This window comes from Rhodnius prolixus, unplaced genomic scaffold, assembly GCF_049639745.1.
Source record: "Rhodnius prolixus isolate KJV_2025 unplaced genomic scaffold, Rpr scaffold_9, whole genome shotgun sequence".
In the NCBI taxonomy this organism is placed as follows: domain Eukaryota; kingdom Metazoa; phylum Arthropoda; class Insecta; order Hemiptera; family Reduviidae; genus Rhodnius; species Rhodnius prolixus.
In genome coordinates this window covers 24,158,044-24,179,812 of record NW_027411604.1, presented here as the reverse complement: position 1 = coordinate 24,179,812, position 21,769 = coordinate 24,158,044, and the positions used below count along the sequence as shown (strand labels likewise).

The window sequence follows — 21,769 nt, the reverse complement described above, 5'->3', positions numbered from 1 at the left end:
GGATCTAATACTTAGCATCAAAATCTAAGCACGCAATGTATTCAATATTTGCTCATGATTTTTTGGTGGTTATTTTAAGTTTTGTATTATATCGTAACAGAGCTTTTGTAATTTAGGAAAAATTGAGTACAATACCTAGTGTAGAATACTATATTTACTTTTTTATCTCCCAAATAAAGCCTAAAGAGGAATGACTTGAATGTCATTGAATCGAACATAGCTAGCAGTATATCAACTTAAATTAGTTGTACATTAAGAAGAATATACTTCAGTCTATCTTTACAATGCTTACTTGGAACAAGTTTCTTTACAAGATGTACATCTTTAGGTCTGTGGTAATTACATTTTCTAATAGAATTGATGAAGCCTTTCTGAGGAGATTTTGGAGTGCTGATCAGCTATTAAAAAACAAAAATTAATAATAATAATAAATAGACCTCGTTTGCCGATTTCGGGCATGCATTCGTTTTAAATCATCCAGAGATATTTAGTGTAAGCAAGACTTAAATTTAAATTTTGAATTATCGATCATTTATTGTTGAAGTAAAACTAGAAATAATTATTAGAACCATTACTTAAACAAGTATAATTTAAAATAAGATCAGTACAATTTAATGTGACATTATGCAAGTACTATAGTATTACAAGGGCACTCTACGAACTTTCAAATGTGTTACAATATTACTTAATACTCTAGAAGTCAACAAACCGTAAGAAAAATTTCTACATCTCCTGATCATAATTGGAGTATAAAATAAGTATTATTTTTTTACATTACATCTGTTTTTGTATTGGGGGTAAAGGTTGAGATGAAAAGAATGTTTTAGATTCAAGCAAAGCACACAAGTTTTTCACAAAAGATCTACGCATTCTTCAGTAAATTAATAAATTGTAATACTTAAGAAAGTCTCGTTTTTTTAATAGAGCAGTCAGCTAACTTAAAAATCTTTTCTTTTTTTTTCATAAGGCACTTCAACTTTTAAGGTCATTGTCACCCAGAACTTCTTTCGTGCACGGCCGGCCTTCGAACAGTTTTTCTCTCGTTACAGGCAACACTGACCATCACCTTACAATGAGCTGAAGTTCCTAAAAAAAGAAAATTCATGGGCAAGCAGCAAGATTCTAGTCCCTTTCATTTTTAAAATTAATTTTTTAATGAAACTGAATGTCCCTATTATCTGTTCAGTCGGAAATTATGAATTATTTCAAATAAATGAATCTGAAGGGTAAGTAAAGTAAGATCTGTTTTTAAAATTCACTCACTGACTCTAGAAATTATAAATATGTCCCAATTTTTTTGAATAATGTGAATAATTCACACTATACATAAAGGAATTGTCAGGGAAGCTAAAGTATAATTTGGACTGTGAAGCCAGCTATGTAATTCTGTAGCCAAAGATATAACAATTCTAGTATTTCAGACTGCATTGATTTTTATAATTTAAGGTAAAATCATAATAATAATAAAAAATAAACAAACTGGATTATTGGGTGAAGGACAAAAATGCTAGCTGCAGCATTGGCCTAGAAAGTTAACAGCTGTGAAGCTACCCAACAACAGTTACTTGCCCTATCCATACTGACAGTGTTGTTTTGTATTTTAAGAAATGAATGCTCTTTTTTTCTTATATTTAATCGAAAAACTTTTTTTCCGGACCAACATAGGAATGTTTTTCTTAATTGCTGTAAAAGGAGGTATTGCAGTCATAACATATTTTCCAAATTAAGTCTTGCAATAAATATGGTTGAATTATTATTATTGTTTGCAATGATAAAATGGTTATAGAGAACATAACTTATCAAATAGTCCATAAATATTTCAACTATTTAACATATTGTAATTTATTACGTCTGTTTATCTTTTTTATTTTATGTTTCTGCTTATGTTTACATATTGTTTTTATTATTTATTTCTCAATTAAGAGATGTTATTGTATTTGTACAGATGTTCAATTTCCAATATCAATTCCAAAACTATCCTTTCGAATTTGTCCTGAGTAAAAAAATAAAATAGTTTTCACAACTTGTATATATGTATATTTTTACATATCTACAATAATAAAAGTAATAGTGAAATTTGAAGAAGATAGATTGTTTTATTTAACCATCTAAAGGCGCTATGATAGTCAGAAGGAGGGATTATTTCCGGAAAATGCTATTCAGAAGTAAGTTGAGGCATTAATTATGGAAGAAGTTTGAAGATGTGGTGGAAGGTAACGTGCTGAAAATGGTATTGGTTCGAAAGTGCTGAAGTACAGTGAAGAATGGGTAACGAAGTGATAGTATGCGTGGATTACTGAACAAATGCTATTTTTGGGGAAGAGCCTTGGTCGGTACCCATTTACAAAAAAATAAAAAATAAAAGAGTAGAACGATAGTGGCAATTTCAATAAAATTTATTTTCAGTTTTATATACCGAAGCAAATTCCGCATATTTGAATTTCTTGTTTATTTGCTATTTTATCAATACATTTTAACCATGATAATTTTAAACTACATATTTTCTTTCCTAACTTATTTCGTTCTAACTCGTGCTTATAATTATTTTAATATAATTTACTATAACATATTGCATGATAAATCAGCTGAGTATCTAAATCTAGCAACCTGATGCAGTTTGGTAGCATCTTCTTTATTTTTTTTTGTAATAATATACAATAAAGTTGTTTCTCTCTTTACGAAGCGCAAAATATTTAAACCTTACAGTAGGAAATATGAGGTAAAAAAATTGGCGTTTTTTACACCTTTGAAAGTTAAATACCGGAATCAAGGTAATAACATATTTTACAAAGGTGCATGATTGGATATCAAGATCTGGATCTCTGATAAGCACAAAACAAGAATCAAGAACAACAGATTAGTGTGGACGAACCTGAAAAGTAAAACGGCTTCAGCGCAGACATATCAGGAGTTTGTAAGAATAATGGTGAGAAACAGGATCTTCTTTTGCTAATTCTCTCCCATGTGGTATGTATATATTTATTAAGTATACGTTTTTATGTATATAAGCGCAACAAATTGCGTGGTACAGTGCCTAAATTAAAAGGAACTTACTGTTTCAGAGCAGAATATGGAGAAGAACAGAATATGAGTTGGATCAGACAATGTGGTCAGCACTCACAACAACACAAAGACAAAGAGAAAAGGAAAATTTGGAGATTTAAATATGAGGAACTCATTTGGTAAAATGTTCTTTGGACATAATTCAAGTTATGATTGCTCTGCTTTTTTTTGCTTTTTAATATGACTATGGATTAAAAAACGTTTAGTGATTTCAAGTTTGTTCAGATTGACGAGTGGTACAGGTAGCCGAGCGATTAGAGGCGAGACCTGTAAAGCTAATCTCCTTAACAAAAACTTACAGTTTAAAATGTTAAGTATAAGGGTTGATTAAACGCCAAAAGGTACACAGATCAGCAAGTACCCATCATTTCATTCATACTTCATTGATATTATTTAAGTAATTTTACTGCATTAACTTTTTATTAAATTTTTTAGAATTTATTAGATGTCACAGACCCTTATGCTGGCCATTTCATTCATTATAAGTTTTTTGATATAATAATAAAAGGTGAGTAATATCAACATAATTAGTTATAAAAATTTAAGTAATTTTACTGCATTAACTTTTCCTTCACATTTTTAGAATTTATTAGATGTCACAGATTAAAACTGTCCGGTAGGAAAACTGGAATGAACTGGCCAGCATAAGGGTCTGTGACATCTAATAAATTCTAAAAAATTTAATAAAAAGTTAATGCAGTAAAATTACTTAAATAATATCAATGAAGTATGAATGAAATGTTGGTTACCTGCTGATTTGTGTGCATTTTGGCGTTTAATCAACCCTTATACTTAACATTTTAAACTGTAAGTTTTTGTTAAGGAGATTTTTGTACCTTTTGGATAGATTTTTCTTTTTGTCTATTATTTGGGTGGGGCAAACTCCCCTCCTTATGAGGCATAGCGTCGATACTTTTAAAGTACAAGTCTGAACAAAATTTCGATTCGAATGACACTTCATTCATGAAAATCGGTTCACGTCTCGATAATTTGAAACGATTGCTATACTTCCTCTTAACAAGTGTAAGAGCAGAATGTCGTTTTAATGTTACGTAGGGAAGCCATAACCCTATGATCCTACCAAATTTTATCAAAATCGGGCCAAGATTTACAGAGAAATTAGAAATAATAATTTTGGAGGGGGCCTTACATAAAGGGGGCTAACTCCTCTCCCATTCGATGTACAGCGTCGAGACCCCCAAAAGGCACATCTACATAAAATTCCGAATCGAATGACACCTCATTCATGAAAATCGGTTCAAGCGTTTAGGCGCTACGCAGTTTACAAAAAAGGTAACAACAACAACAAGAACAACAACCTTTTTTTGAAAATGCCGTTTTTCTCTGTAAACTTTTTTCTCGAAATCTATTATATCTATGTTGTTGCAAAAAAATTACAGTTGTAAAGGAGGATTTGAAAATCATCAATTCTTTAAAATCTACATTTTAAAGAAAATTTGGGAATTTTATCTTTTATAGAAAAAGAGAAAAAAATTGTCAATGTTGGGAGTTTTTCAACGTTACGCTTTTTCGTGCAGTTTTTGATGATCAACCCTTATACAACTGTCCTACCGGACAGTTTTAATATGTATTGTGGTACTGGGTTCGATTCCCGGTCTTAGGCCTTGGATTTTATTTAATGGTTAATAAAAGAAATTTACAGAAAAGTAAGCTAGTCGCTTCCGTCCACCGACACCTAATTGGTAGTTGGACGTAAAGCCCGCCTGAAAAAATATAGGCAATTACTTTATTTTACTTACTTATATTCACAATTTAAAGGTATGTCGTCATTAAACACTTATAAAAAGATCTGTTAAAGGGAAAAAAATGACTCTAAAGGGGAAGAAATTGTTGCTTAAATAGTTTTGTACCCTTTGCACTCGATTAGGAAAATCTTACTCGCTACCGAATATAAATAATAACAGTAATAAATTCTAGCAAAAATTATTTGCTTCCTTTATGATTTATCAACATAAATATGTTGCTAGTCCAATACCAGTAAGTAAATGTGTCCTAATTCTAGACAAGTATGACTTTGTTTTAAGCGTTCAATAAGATTCTACGAGGGTCGTTTGAAAAGTCCGTGCAAAGTCAGAGAGATAGCACCACTGGCGCGTATCGAGGTTATGTTTAGTTAGTAGCATCTCTTGGAAGAACACACACCAACTTTCAGCCAGATCGGTCTATTTCATTGTGTTTGGCATTCGTTTGAATCGAGGAAGTCGAGTGATTTTCAAAAAATGGACGAAAAAGAATTTCGTATGTTGATTAAACACTACTTTATGAAAGGCAAAACGCCTCAGGAGACTAAAGAGAAGCTTGATAAACATTATGGTGACTCTGCACCTTCGATTAGAACAGTTTATAAGTGGTTTCAAAATTTTCGGAGTGGCCATATGGGCACAAGTGACGCTGAACGTTCTGGACGCCCTGTTGAGGTTACTACTCCAGAAACCATTGATAAAATCCATGATATGGTGATGGATGACAGAAGAGTGAAGGTGCGTGAGATTGCTAGTGCTGTGGGCATCTCGAATGACCGGGTACATAATATTTTACATCAACATTTGGACATGACAAAGCTATCCGCAAGATGGGTGCCGCGATTGCTCACGCTTGACCAAAAACGAAATCGTGTAAGGACGGTTTGCAGCTGTTCCAGAAGAATCCGCAGGACTTTAAGCGTCGTTTCGTCACTGTGGATGAAACATGGATACATCACTACACTCCTGAGACCAAAGAACAATCTGAACAATGGGTTACCAAGGGGGAATCTGCGCCAAAAAAGGCGAAGACCGTTCCTTCGGCCGGAAAGATTATGGCGACTGTCTTTTGGGATTCGCAAGGAATAATCCTCATCGACTATCTGGAAAAAGGGTAAAACTATTACAGGTGCGTATTATTCATCGTTATTGGACCGTTTGAAAACCGAGCTGCAAGAGAAACGCCCACGATTGGCCCACAAAAAAGTCCTTTTCCATCACGAGAACGCACCAGCTCACACCTCAGCAGTTATGGTCGCAAAATTAATGGAAATTGGGTTCCAACTCGTTTCACATCCCCCCTATTCTCCAGACTTGGCTCCCTCGGACTACTATTTCTTCCCCAATATGAAGAAATGGCTGGCGGGAAAAAGATTTTATTCAAACGAGGAGGTGATTGCAGAAACGAATGGCTATTTTTCAGACTTGGACCAATCCTATTATTCGGAAGGGATCAACAAACTAGAGCAGCATTGGACGAAGTGTATAAGCCTAAAAGGAGACTATGTTGAAAAATAAAAAAGGTTTACCCCAAAAAATTAAGTAGTTTTTATTTTTGCACGGACTTTTCAAACGACCCTCGTAAGAAACTCGGCGTATTGCTAGTTTTCTATGTACCAAAAAAAAGATCCTTGTGCAGTGGGTTAATTATTGAAATATAAAAATTATCGAAAATATACCAAGTGAGTTCAATTGAATTATGCAAATTAGAAATAAAAAATTGCTGGAGACAGAAAAAGGTTTGTGGCTCATTAAAGCAAAAACAAAACTTTTTCCATCGCAATGTGAGTGGTTAAGAGGCTTGTCTACAGATTATTGATGAATAGATCCCAGCTAAATACAGAGCCGTTCAAAAACTTATGGCCCGAATAGTTTTGCAGCATTGCAGCCAACGTTTACGATAGAAGCCATTTCTTCCAGAGTTGGCCTGATAGCGGCAATAATGTCACGTCAGATTGTGGTAAATGGAACATCTTTACAGAATGATTTAAGAGCATGTGACCAAGCATATGAGGTTTAACAGCGTAATTGAGTGAATCTGACAGTGGAAGACGAAGACAACTGACTGTGAAGAGTGGATTAGAAGACTAAGGATATTCATGGAACTTAACATCAGAGCTTAATCAAGTTAGAAATCTGTCAGCTGGAAGAACCATTTTATAGGATGATCTTCAGTACTAGATTCCCATTCTCCAAATAATTAAGTTATTTTTCTGTTTGAATTTCTCTTCAAATTATGGTCAAATCTGCTGAATTAGAATAAGTTCCTAGTTTGCTTTAATATGCTTCAAAAAAGTTTCGAAGTTTTTCTTAAATTTTTGTTTTATTTTGCCCATAAAAGTCTCTCAGTTTCATAATATTAACTTCTTTAAGAAAAAACAAAAAATTATCTCCACGTAAAGTTATTGCCTTTCTCGCAAGAATGTTGCCAACATATTGCAAAATTAACCAGTGTGCTTATTACAATCCAGTGTTAAGACATACTTTAATAAAACGTATTTCTTAATTTTACTTCAGAATAAATTTTGCAATTTTCATTAGCAGTTTTTAAATTTGAGTTAATATTTTTCTATAAAAACAAAAAAAAAAATATTCTAAAATTTGAACACAAATAAAGATCTAGCTTCGTGACGATAACCTCATTTAACTATTAACATTTCAATGTACCAAGGCCTAGAACGAGGAATCTACAGAGCTGAATTCCCTCTCCTCTTACCCAAGTTAACCCTGACAGATAACTGTACATCAGATCTTTGTATAATGAAATTTCTAGAGTTCAATAACTAGTTAATCTTCTCATCGGATATTAGAATCGAATTTACACATTTTATTCATGACTCTAACTGATATTTATTGATGAAAATCTAATTTTTATAATTTCTACCAACTTCCAAATTTAAGTATTGTTCATTGTTTTTGGTGACTGTTATATTAATCTAGTATTAAGAAAAGAATAATGCCAGTTTTTGTTATTATATATATTTTAAAATTTACACAATTATTGTAAATTTACTGTAAAATATGCTCCCTAGCCCTGAAGATGACCTAGTCCAGGAGTCGGCAACCTATTTTAAGTAGAGAGCCATTTCTTCTTAAATAATTTTAATAAATCTTACCAAGAGCCGCAAGGATGGTAGGGTTAACAAACTCTGTAGATCATTTGTAATCATAAATGATAATTTAATGATATTCAATAACATTTAAATGTTTTATGCATTTGTTTTCACATATTGCAAAGTAAATAAACAAATAAATAATAACTAAACCTGTGTTTGAATGAAAATGGCGCCAGTCTTTTATAATTACGTACTGTATTTTAATATAATTCTATTCAATTTCAAACCTATCACATTTAAACATTATTTTTGAAAAAATATCTTTTGATAAAATTGAAATATACTTAAAATTTACTTTGGACAGGCTGAAGAGCCACAAAATTTGGATATAAGAGCCACGGGTTGCCGTCCCCTGACATAGTCCATAAGTCGAAAGCTCGGCAAAATAATAACTGATATTGGCAGTCTTCTTTTCTTTCAGCTTTAATAAATGAAATGAAACTATACTGTGAAAAAGGGGTGAGGAAAATAGCCCTTGGGTGCTAAATACCTTAGATGTAGACAATCCTCAACATCTTAAAGGCTTAGGATTAGATGTCCTAATTTTTAAAAATAATGTTATTAGAGAAAGAAGGAAAAGATTAGCTCAAATGGTTAATAAATTGCTATTCCCACAGTCAACCCTTAGATTTTAGAATCCTCTAGGAGCTTCTCACAGATACTATAATGGGCAGAGTTGACTATATTGAAAGAACACTGTCCAGAGGACGACAGGGCATTGAAAATAAATAAATAAATGTACTGTAAAAAAAATAATAATAATAATACATTTTACACAGCAGTGATCTAAAAAAGGTTTCGAATGCAAATTTTCTCAGATCGCTCCTTTAATTAAAAAAAAATTGTTAATGCAATAAAGAATTCGCTTTGCAAAGTAAATTGGTTCATTAATAGATGAATATAGTCCAAATGGTACAATTTGTGGTTAGAATGGTTGGTTTAAGGATTCGCTAGAGCAGAGATTTACAACTGAGAACGTTTTGGACAAGACACTTAGATGTAAAGTGGCCGATTCCTTCTGTTTAATATAACAAAGGTTCTCAGTGTAATTTCCGTCACCTGTGATTTGGGGTATCTCCAGCCCCATGAAGGGCCTAGTCCCAAATCTGTTTGCTATCACGACGACTATCCGCTTTAGAATATTCGAACTCTTGTTAAAATTTACAGATTTATTTAACAATAATTATTTACTTTTTGTTCTCTCGTTACAGACAAAACTATCCATCACCAGTCAGTTATAAGAAGCTCCTAGGAAAAGAAAGAAACTAAGGGCCAGAGTTATATAAGTAATAATAGTTTTACAGGGGCTCCTCACATACGTTAGGCTAACTCCTCTCCCGTTAAATGCATAGAGCCTAGAGACTCCCAAAAGGTAAATCTACAAGAATTTATGAATCGAATGGCCCTTTATGAAAATCGGCCCTCGCGTTTAGGTGCTACGTTGTTTACAAAAAACCAAGGTAGCAACAACCACAAAAAAGAAGTAGAATTTTTGGAAAAGCCTTTTTTGCTCATTTTTGGCAACTATTTTGTTTTCTCAAAATCCATTAAATCCATTTAGTTGCAAAAAAATAATTACTCTTGTAAACAAGGATATGCTCAACATATTAAAGAAAATTTGGTAATTATACATTTTATAGGAAAAAAAAGAAAAATATTGTCAAAGTTGTATATTATTAACAACTAACAATTGTCCTGCCGGCTTTAATTATACCTCTAACTAAACGTAATGTATGATCATAAGACTCTAGTTCATTAAAACAAAAAATCCATCAGTTAGAAAAACAATTATCAGTAAAACAATTAAGAGGGTTATAATTAGAATTGTTTTAAACAAGAATTTTCGGCTTAAAATCAATATGGAATGTTAAGTTGTAACTTTTGCTCTCATAACAGAAAGAGGAGAAGTAAAAGTTATGAAGAGTTCATCTTTATTCAGAGTTTAAACAATCTATTAAGGAGAATTTAATTACCAAAAATGAAGGCAATATAAAATTTTATAATCTAATAAACTTGCAACAATAAGAAAAGTGAAATTTTTAAAATTATGTTTTAATTGATGTGTTTCTATCCAATTCTACATAAAAACTAAATAATAATGGGAATAAATACTTACTCAGATTAAATAAACATATTCTTGAAAAGATTCAATTTAGTTTAAAAAAAAAAATGAAATAAAAAATTAATGCACAATAAAAAACTGAGAGTAGCGCGACGACAAGACAAGCAAATTGCTATGATCAGGCGCTCGTATGAAGCCAGCACTACAAACACACTACCAGCAAATATAATACTTCACTTGGTTTCACCATCACACTAACTTTACCCACTACTAAACAGATTTTGAAGATAACAAACTGGCGGGGGAACCAATTTCACTTATTGGTTATGAGTAAAAGATAAATACTTTTTTTTTTATTTAAAAATGTTTACGAATAAATTAAGAATGTTGTTGGTTTAAGATTTTTTAACGATCATTGCTTGCATAAAAACTTTTTGAAAAAACCATTATTGTTCTACTTTATTGCCAATATTTTAAAAAATTTCAAGTTTTATGAGTCTTTTATAACTTTCTGAATTTATTTTACTCAACCAATACATTGAAGAGGTTATCTATGGGTAAACTTTGAATATTTACAATTCCCATTAACGAATTTTTCACAAAATCAAAAAAATACTTGAATTACACATTGATATTAATGGGCAGTGTGGATTATAGTTGTATAAATATACAACAGAGAACAAAAAAAAACAATAAAAAATTGACTAGGAAAATAGTCACTAAATGAAAGAACTGAATGTCTGGGTCACTCTTTTTAATATTTAATACTTAACTTAAATTCCAAATATGAAAAATCGGTGAAAACTAAATTCCATATTATCGTACAAAGTTTGTAGTTGCTGGCCTATTTTGGCGTTCAATTACCAAGAAACTATGTAAATCTTCTTTTCTTTTTCTGTATCTATTTTTTACTGAACCATTACAATTCTTTATCTTGTTTTTTTGTGTATGTTTTATTATCGATCTTGCCTCTTTATGATCCGAATTGAGTTTGCGTTGTTTGCAAGTGTATATTTTCGTTCATTATCAGAACAATTTTTAAAATTTTTAGATTGAAAAATTATAAAATTAAAAACTAAGAATAGTTTTTTAAATTTGATAAAACTCAAACAAAAGCCAATGATTCTATTATATAATAAAAACTACTTCCAATGCAATATGCCTTGGACAAAATTGTGCTTTAAAAAGAGACGGTTTTTTAGTGATAATCAAGTCTTACTTTCATATAGCATCTCCATTACATATAAAAGCTTTTTATTAAGATATTGGCTAGTTAAATAGCAGAAAAAAAAAATATAATGTTCAAAAGTTCCAGATGTTACTTAAAATAATTACTTTTGTTTAGAAAAAAGTGACAACGTTCAGGCAAGGAACTTCCAAATTAGGTGTCGTGAAAGCAGATGAGTAGCAAACGAGTTTACTTTACTTTACTATAAATTACTTATTAACGAGTACATAAAATCCATGATCTAGACCAGGAATCAAACTATACATCTTAACGTTGTGGTCCTAGCATGTAACAAACCATGAGCTAACAATATAGGAATGTTTATTTTGAATTGACAAGTGTAAAAAAAGAAAGGAATGAATCGTGTTTTGACGCAGTTACTGTACCATTCATTACTCCATTAACAAATAATTCAAATAACTAAAAAATTCAAATATTCTAGATAACGCAAACAATAAAGCTTACCCAAAATTTTAAAAAATTGACAATTTTTGTACACAAATATTAACAAGGTCGTAAATAATTTGCGTAAAATTTTTATTGAAGTCAGTGATTAGAAGCAACACAATTTGAGAATTTTCTATTTCAAATAAAATTTAAAAATATGCTAAGCTAAAGGAATTACTTTTTATCATGTTAGTTTGCAAATTTTTAACAATATTAATCTCAGCCATTACACAAAACTTCTATTATTATTTTATTTATTTATTTTTAGTAGTTAGAATTAAAAATAATTTTTAATATTAGTTCTACACATCAACCACTTACAGGACTGGCTTTTCAAATGGAGAATCAAAACCAACGTTACGAAGTCTAAGTTTATAGTATTTACTCTCAGACGGAAAATCCTACCTCCTGTCATCTTGAACCAAACTCCTATACCAACTGTGGGCAAAGTACGCTACCTTGGACTGCACCTAGACAAACGGTTGACATGGAATCCCCATACTAGACTGAAAAGACAAGAAACTAACCAACGCTACAAACTTCTCGCCAGACTACTTGACAAACGTTCGAAACTTAACCTACATAACAAAAGACTCTTATATCTAATGTTACTCCGACCCATTTGGTCATACGGCATCGAAGTATGGGGATCGACTAAGCGTTCCAACTCACTACGCCTCCAGACATTACAGTCAAAAATACTTCGAAAATTTTCATGTACGTTATTACTGTATTAATTTATTTCATGTCATAATCAAAAGTTATGAACTATGTATTCAATTGTACATATTCTTATTCAGGAATTTAAATGGACAGAAAAGTTTGATTCTGAGTTCCTTCTTCTGAGGCTATCTATTTGGTCAATATTTCCATTTTTTACTACTAGACATGAATCCTAAATTATTACTAGTTATCCCAAATGTTTATTACGGTAATCTTTGCTGCACTTATATGTGCTGCATCATTTTACGAAGGTTGCAATTATTGTTTGTAATTAATTAAAGTTGGTCAAGGATTCTGCCACATAATGTAGTTATAAAATTACTGAATAGTATTAATTCAATAATTAATAAGATCGATTTCAATGTGTTCAATATTTTATTAACCGTGAATTATTTTAACCTCGTTTTGTAAAGTCTGCAACACTTTTAAGTTACGTATAATCCTTTATCTACAAGAAGTACTTTATTTTAAAAAGAGCTCAAGAACATACTCTTAAATATAACATAACATTGTGACAAAATATTTTTCTCAAAATTATGCCGAAGCACTTATTTTGTAGGTCTTACTGAAGTTTTGGGTGGTTACTTTTATCTTTTTCTAAAATGATTTATACACTTTTTCCCCCAGCCATAACTTAATAAGCTTCGCAAAACCTATTGGAGTTATTTAAATTTTTATCTCTGTATCTAATAATCCATCACTGACCACCAATCGTTTGAGGCTGACGAATGGTTTTTTTTTTTTGGAAGCACGAATTAAAACTGTAAAGCCAATCTTAGATGACGGGTTACTTGTAGAAAACAAGATAGTCAGGGCCAACTGAATAATACAATTGGACCTTAGTTAAGGGATAAGATTTATTTTTATAGAATATATTTATAGATATATTTAAGATATATTTTATAGAATGAGAAATTTCTATTTTCGTTGGTTTTAGTTTTTTTTTTATAAATACATTAAAGATAGGCTACCATTAATAACCTGCCATTATCTTTTTCTTTTTTTGAATGGAAAGCTCTTTTTGCTTAAAAATTAGATCTATTAAAATATAGGGGAGGCGATTTCTGATTCACTGAATTTAATTTACATTCCAGAACAATTTATTGATACTCCAAATCAATTTGATAAAAATTAATAAATCATAATTTTTAATTTAAGGGGAAATTTGCTTAACAAAAATTGCACTCTCAATGATAAAAAATCATTTTAACATTTTAACGCCTAAAGTTAAGTTTACAAATCGTATGGAAAAACACAGTTGTTATGCGGGTTGCATAAATCATTTCCTCTCTAGTATTTTTTTAAATAAATTTTGTTGGGCCCAAGCTGCACATCATTAACAATCAGCTATGCTGCCCAAATTATTTTTTGCAATTTTTTATACGTTTAGCTGCTCATATTAGTAACTGGTGCTATTCTTTATACTTTATTATTAACTGGGAATATTTTTGTTTTTGTTTTTAAGATGGTCCTTGTGTAAAGTATGGCTGCTAAAAAAAACAAACGTTGCAATAGTTTCATCTTTTCGGCCAAACTTAAATTTACATTCTGAATTTTTGCAACACATTTAATCACGTACACATGCTGAATTGGAACTGATTCTGGACTTTGAGCTGGACCGAAGATGGTCCGATTCCTCACTTCTGAAGCATACCAGTACTCCACTCGCTTGGGATGAACAGTTTGAGAAGTTCCGAGCTACGAGTCATCAACTACCATGATGAGGCGCGTTTCAAGAATATAAGACGGTAATTTTGAAAACAAAAAAGTACCTTGAAATTATTTTATTATAAATATTATATGTGCCGTTTATTTTGAAAGTGGGGCAAGTCCATTTTTTGTTATTTCGAGATATTTAAGGTTTTGCGTTTCAATAAATTTAAAAATATTGGTAAATATTAATAGACATATTTTTTGTATTTTGTGGTGTTAGATAATGTAAGTTTATAATCCAATAGTGTTTATAGTGCTGGCTAAGAAAAATTAAGGTTTTATTATAACTAAATGGACTTGCCTCACTTTCAAAATTAATGAATTATTGTAATCGTTGATTTAAATGGATAATATTTCAGTCGTATCGATCTTTTTTTAACAATAAAAACAAAATACTAATCGATAGTTCAACTATTCTTCTTCTCTTTTTGAATCATTTTGGTCCGAATTGCCTTCGTATTCAGATTCTGATTCCAAGATTCTTCTTTTATTACCGATTGTCATGGGACTTATTTCTAAAAACATAATAAAATTACTTGCAAATGAGGATTTTATTGAAAAATGGCATTATTACCCAGAAAAGTATTTCTATTTTATTTTTTTTACCTACCAAATTCACTCTCAGATGCATCAGAGTTATGATTACCGTTGTAATCGGTTTCAGCCATTTTTTCTTTTTATAAAATAAACCACAATCCAATTTTCAAATAATGAAACTTTTTTCGTACACCGAGCACAAAACAACATAACTTACTTGATAGCCGATAATATAAGTCGAATGTTATACAATTTACAGTTTTTCAGAGCCAACAGTACTAAAATTTCCCGATGTTGGTGTTATTATTGAAACACAAAATTAAGATGTTCTTATTATTATTAAATAATAATAAATTTTATGAAATATTGTACAATCACCGATTACCAATATCAAAGATAGATAGATAAGACATGATGTTAAACCATCACATTTGCTTCACCATACAGCAACTGGAGTTAAATTTTGCTGTACTGTTAAATAATTTCAACCTAAGATGGACTTGCACCATTTTCAAATTAAACATATTTACAATATTGTTAAGAGCTAAAACTTCCATCTCCCAAATATTAGGAACTCTAAATTGTTTACAGATAAAAAGATCATACTAAGTTTTATCTATAATTACCATTATCTTCATTTCTTTTCAAAAATTGGACTTGCCCCACTTTCAAAATAAACGGCTCATTTATTGTCAGTAAGTACGATTCAATTACGGTCACAAATCGTTGCTTTCTAGTTGAGTTATTTATTATTTATTTATTTATTGTTGTAGTGGTCTTGTTTGCACATTAACCAATTACTTTATATGAGGGCTGGAAAAAACCAACATATTGGTATGAACAATTACAGTTGGCTCCTAACGCCTCAATTTACCAATATGTTGGTGGAAAAACCAGCCCTATCTTTTCCCAATATTCAATTTGAGGAATAGCGCAGCCTCTTTCACTTCTTTCTTCGTCATGCCAGCCACTCTTCTACTACATTCTGCTTCGTGGCTTCCATGAGATAAGGATATCTTGAGCGCTGCGTACTGACATTCCTTCCTAGAACAACACAATGGTCTCTGAATGTGACTTCGTTATTTGATGTGAGCTTAGAGTGGTGTAATTAGTAGTGTAGTTATGATAGTACTTGTGTGAGTAATTAAGAACTAAAATCGCAACTATGGAGTTTAGCTGCATCCTATATTTTTTATTTTATTCTCTCTAATGAATTTGTAAATAATTCGTAGCGCATCAGGATTCATTATAGCTAAAATACTTTTAGCGCTACAGGGAAATCGTACATGTGTTGCCAATTCCTTTAGGAACTTGTCTCTATTTCTATTATATCTGCTGCATCTGAAGAGGAGGTGATCGATGTCCCCATCCTCCCCGCTATTGCAATCACATTTGGGACTATCTGATAACTTAATTTTATGCAGATGCGGATTTGTGAGATTATGGTTGAACCTCAGTCGCATTATTGTGTAAAATTGCCTTTCCCCCTCCAGTACTTCTACAAACCATGGCTTGTTGGGAATCCTAGGCTGTAAATCAGCGTAATATTTACCCTTAATTTCTTTTTCCAGATAGTAGAGCTTTTGCCATGCGTCATAACAACGCTTTCTTAAAGCACCTTCGAAATCCGCTAAATTGAGCACTGGAGTATGTTCCCCTAACAAAATCGCTTTTTTTGCTAGCACGTCGACTTTCTCGTTATCAACTATCCCAGCATGCCCTTTCAGCCAAACCAGATGCAACCTACCCATTGCTTTAATCAAATGACTTACAATTTCTATAATTATGGGATCAAAAACATCGCCCGGACGTTTTATTTTTTGGAGTGCACTTTTAGGATCACTATTATGTCATTACTTTGTATTTGTTCCGCCAGGATTACCGCATTCCAAATCGCTACGATTTCTGCGGTAAATATTGAGGCATTATTAGGGAGCTTGTATAGGCGAAAACTTCCCGTTTGCGGGTCAAGTACAGCACAACCTACTCCCTGCTCCGATTTTGATCCGTCCGTAAATAGTAAATAAGGGCTAGTTGAGTTAGTAATATGCTTTTACTTGGGCCTTAGTTTCCCTCAAAAGTCGAAATATCGCTAAAAAATATCCTTACTGTAAAGTGTTACTACTACTAAAGCAGCTGTTTTTTCACCAAAATGTTATTTCTTGAAGGTGCACCTATAAGAGCTAATTAACGGTGAAAATCCAAATTAGAAACGTCGACTACAATATTTTCCCTGAAAAATAAATAAAATAAAAACAGTAAGAGAAAGGATATAACATTTTCAATAAAAAGATTCAATGGTTGTACCAATGATGTACATCTAGAGAGTGACAGAACTGGCAGTCTAAGATTTTTTGACGAAGCTCACATTAACATCACTGCAAAAAGAAAGAGTAATAATAAACAAATATATCTCATTTTGAAATTTTATTTTAATTTTTTAGTACAAACAAATTATTTGAGTTTATTCTGGCGAATTCCAATCTTGTACATCAGTGCTTCCAAAAATTAAATATATAACATTTCCGGTGACTGACAAGCAAGTCATTATTAAGAAAACTGTCCACCATTGGTCCATGGAGTTCTAGCGAAAACAGAAAGTCATTCATTTGTAGCAATTTATTCGATATAAATATTAGAAAATTCAAATCCAAACTGCCATGTGTGTTTTATAATAGATATTACAGGGTAGGTTCCTTAAAAAATTAATAATAAATATGAAGCTTTAGCTTGAAACGTACCGGGTTGTGAACAGTCCATCCAGTGACAATCGATGCCAATGTTCCAGCAAGATTATCTGCAGCAATTGTTAAAGCATATAAAATTCCAGCAAAATTGGGAGCTAATTCCAATGGTGTTATAATATATGAACTATATAAGAATGCGTGAAAAGCAATCGCTAATATCAATATGACCATAAAAGGTATTATGTCATTTGCAAAAAAGCCAACAAGCAGCATTATTAGGCAACTAGCGCTCATAGCTAAAAATAAAATAAATAAATACATGAATTTTAGACAATATTAAGGTCAAAACAAAATTACAAACTTGAATATTAAATTGTGACATATAGAAAACGTACAAAGTGTTGTCGATAACTTTCTAACAACTGATTTCGATAGGATTCTGTTTTTTTGAAGATAATCTGCCAACCAACAAGTAGGAAACACCAGCAGCCACATAATGTAATATGGAGCCTCGCTTAAGAAACCATTCTGTAAAGAGAAGCATCCTTCTATTAGGGAATGAGTATGAATAAAGTATTATTATACAGGGTGTTTCAGGGTTAAGTGTTCTAACTGAAAATATGAATTTAGGACCTCAAAACAAGAAAAAAATTTCCTATGAAGGTATGCCCGAAAACGCTTTGTTCCTGAGATATTCACGTCTAAAGATTTCCATTTTATGAATTATTATTAGGTAGGTTATAATAACAAAAAAATTAATAGTGTCTTCCAACTACTTTATTAACAGAAAATAATGAAAATAGTAAATAAATAAATAATAAAGAAAATGAGGAATCGGTATCTTTCTTCCACAGCAGCAATAGCCGAACGGCACTGGTTTGCTGTTATTGATTCAATTACGCTTCTTCTTAAAGAATGAAGATCATTGACCGGCATTTCATAGACTTTTTTTTTAATGGCACCCCAAGCAAAAACAATCCATTGGTGTCAGAACTTAAGAGTAAGCAGGCTAAGCCACCGATCCTGCACGGCCAATCCATCGATTGAGATAATGTTGATTTAGCCACTGTGGTGGACCTCTGCCGCAATATGCTGGACAACCATCTAATTGAAACCATGAGTTCCTTCTGAGTTGAGGCGGAACAACTTCAATCAAGATGTAATAATCATTACTAAGAAACTGCAGAAATGTGTCCGCATTGAGCCTAGGTGGTAAGAAATGCGGATAAGATTGTCTAATATTCCTAACTAAACATTGCACAGAAACTCATGCTGAAAACTGCTGCTCGCGAATTGCATGAGGATTTTCGAGCATCCAGAGATGATAATTCTTTTGGTTGAACATTTCTTGTGAATAAGTCATATTCATCGGTCCAGAGAATATGACGTGAAAATTATGGTTTAAGATCAACTTGATTTAAACTAATCGGAAAAATTTCTTTGGCAAAATTCTTGAGGTAATAAATGTCGTATTATAAATATTGTGCTTCCGCAAATCTAACGATACCTAATTGATATTTGGACGTCAAACCCCGCCTGACAAAAGTAGGCGATTATTTTACTGTACTTCAAGATACTTACTGCAGTTATTTTAACTTTAAAAATGCCATTAATTAAAGAAGGAATTTCATTTACAAGCAAATTCCGACAAAATCCATCACACATGCCAGTGAAGATTAAAGCCCAAAATGGAACACTGGTGAACATTTTCATCCAAGGCGTTTTCATTTTCTGTAAAAAAAATAAATAGGTAAATAATTAAATAGAAAATATATAAGTATATTTATTTTGTTGTCTTTCATAAAAAAAACGAAAGGTTCAGCTAGAATATATACTTTAATGTAATAATATAATCAAAGATATTAACACTACGATATCTAAAAAGAAAAAACACATGGTGGAAGTGCACACCGTTCATACAAATTCAAATTAATTCTAATACTCCCCCTTAATTTGAACCTGTTAAAAGTTTTCTTGTTAATGTTTTTAATTGCGAGGTTTCTGCTGCAGCTGCTACGAATAAACAACACTTATATGTTTTATAGTTTTTATTTTAATTGTACTTTATTACACAAGGTACTATATACACTTGACGCTAACTCCCAGTACACATCAACAACAACAACAACAACTACAATAACGCTGTACAGACGCTACAAGCCGCATTACTGACGCCACAATGCCGCCAACCCACAAAGACAAAATTACCAATGTATTAATTAAACATTATTTAACACACCCCCTAATTTTATCTTTATCTATAACAGGTATGCATTTACTTATGAAACAATTAAGTCTTTAAATTTATTGAATTTTACTCCACCTAAAGGTTTTGTGAATATGTCTGCGACTTGATCATTCGTACTACAATGTTTTACATTAATTTCACAATTGTCATATTTTTCTTTTATATAATGGTATCTCACATCTATGTGTTTTGATCTTTTATTTATGTTACCATTTTTTATTATATCAATAGCACTTTTATTATCTATAAATAATGTACAATTCAAATTTTTACCAGTTAGTTCATTTATGAGTTCTTTTATAAAAATTAACTCTTTACAACATTCGGCACTACTAATATATTCACTTTCCGCACTTGATAATGCCACTATATTTTGCTTTCGCGAGCACCAGCTAACCGGCCCGCCTCCATAGTATATCACGAATCCAGTTGTTGAGCGACGAGTCTCAGGGTCTCCCGCATAGTCGGCGTCTGAGTAAGCTATTTATTTTTATACCTTACTCGCGGATTTCTCACTTCTTTCTTTCTTTTAGGTGTTAATCCTTTAATTTTGGGCATTTGGTAGGTTGTAGCACTTTTTTCATCTCCTACTGTATCTTCTTCTTCTTCTTTGACTTCTCTGTCACTGGTTTCACTCAGCTGTTCTAGCTCTTTGGCATAAGTTTCTAAAGGCATGTTTTCTGTTTCATCAGCAAGTCTTAATTTCTTCTCCTTTTTCTCTACATTTCTCTCCGATTTTTCCGTCTCAGCAAGTAATTTGGTACAGTTATTATATCACTCTGGATTTTATCCTCACTAACTTGATTATACTGTAATTCACTTTGAATTTTTTTAAGTTTACATTCGAGATTTCTTTTTTCTTCATTCAATTCTAAAATATGATTTTCTAATGGTTTAACATCCGTTTTTAATTCACCTTTTCCTTTCATGTACTTATTAGTTATCAAAGATTCTTCTTCAATCTTTTTTAGCAATTTATCTTTAGACGCTCGTAATTCTACGTACTGTTGTTTTACTTCATCTTCTAAAGAAATTATTTTATTTAAATTAGCTTGCATACCTGTCTCGCAGTCGAACTGAGATCTTTCATTTTTTAAATTCAATCCATCCACCATTCCACTGAGTTTATTAATACACTCCTGACTTTTATGTCCCAAACGTCTGTGCCATGTTCTGGGATTCAAATTCTCTGCAAAGTTCGCTTCTACTCTTTCCTTAATATCCAGATCTACCGAGTATAGGCCACTGGAATTCCGTTTTCCTTGTAACACTATTTCATCATCTTTGAAAACTTCTACACTCTCTTTCTTAAATACTACCACTCCCCCGTTCTGCGTAATTTTATTAACTGATATTAGATTTTCTAGATTAGGTACATAAATAACATTTTTTAGCTCACAAGAAACGGAATTCACATTCCCTTCCTTCACACCTTTTAGTCTTGAATCCTTGTCTGCTAACTGTATCTCCTTTTCTGTCTTCCTCGCGTTTTGTAATATGTTTTCATCATTTGTCATGTGACTCGAGGATCCCGAATCCAATATCCACTTGGAGTTTGATGTTTCATTAGCCAGAAAAGATATGTCGTGTTTTTCAGGGTGTTTATTTTTTCTAAAATAGCAGTTCTTTTCATCATGGTTATTCTTTTTGCATATTTTACAGAATTTACTTTGCCTTCTATTGGAGCAAAACTTAGATATGTGTCCTGGTTTCGAACAATTAAAACATTTTACCGGTGTTGAATAAGAACGATTTGTTTTATTGTTAATCACGCTTTTGAATGCTACTGCAACATCCTCTGAGCATGAAAAACGTTTCTCCTCATTTGCTAGTCTTGTGATTAAATTTGACAGTGTTTTTTCCTCGTTGGGGGTACTCTCCCAGGCACTCCAAAAATGTCTATATTTACTGTCAAGACTAGTTAAAATTTTTGACATAACCATGCTGTCGTTTATTTCATTATTCAGGGCTTTTAACCGAAAAACCAGGTTTTCTAAAATGCTAATATTAGTTGATATATCAACGCTATTATTAAACTTGAAGTTAAAAAATTCTTGCATTAAATCGAATTTTTGTTGCGTTGAATCACGCTCATACACTTCTTTTAGTTTTTTGAACATTTCTTTAGAGTTATTGCAAGTCATAACATGTGTCAGTGGTATTTTGTCTATTGAGAGGATAA

At 31.8% G+C, this 21,769-nt stretch overlaps 1 protein-coding gene and 1 long non-coding RNA gene across 16 annotated transcripts in view; one reads left to right on the top strand and one right to left on the bottom strand.

The window, feature by feature from the left end:
• Positions 1-21,769, bottom strand: part of LOC141454530 (putative inorganic phosphate cotransporter) — a 44,075-nt gene that overhangs the window by 10,604 nt on the left and 11,702 nt on the right. For 2 of the 9 annotated variants that reach the window (XM_074128857.1, XM_074128858.1), the window contains exons 7-10: positions 18,921-19,070; positions 17,735-17,867; positions 17,394-17,635; positions 17,099-17,236 (exon numbers count right to left, since the gene is read on the bottom strand). The exons of 1 other annotated variant lie outside the window; for it this stretch is intronic. In XM_074128857.1, the coding sequence (XP_073984958.1) occupies positions 17,117-17,236; positions 17,394-17,635; positions 17,735-17,867; positions 18,921-19,070 (645 nt within the window). In that variant the 3' untranslated portion in view covers positions 17,099-17,116. Of the gene's footprint in view, positions 1-292; positions 399-898; positions 1,087-10,058; positions 10,267-17,098; positions 17,237-17,393; positions 17,636-17,734; positions 17,868-18,920; positions 19,071-21,769 lie in introns of those variants that run through there. 6 more of the 9 variants (XM_074128864.1, XM_074128865.1, XM_074128859.1 and 3 more) reach the window with 6 other exon arrangements.
• LOC141454535 (uncharacterized) overlaps positions 1,441-21,769 on the top strand; it is a 35,984-nt gene continuing 15,655 nt past the window's right edge. Inside the window, exons 1-5 of one of the 7 annotated variants that reach the window (XR_012458777.1) lie at positions 1,441-1,695; positions 1,946-2,719; positions 2,793-2,967; positions 3,063-3,182; positions 13,868-14,150. This is a non-coding gene — a long non-coding RNA (uncharacterized lncRNA). Of the gene's footprint in view, positions 2,720-2,792; positions 2,968-3,062; positions 3,183-9,153; positions 9,315-13,867; positions 14,151-16,820; positions 17,062-17,096; positions 17,233-21,769 lie in introns of those variants that run through there. The other 6 variants (XR_012458778.1, XR_012458775.1, XR_012458774.1 and 3 more) reach the window with 6 other exon arrangements.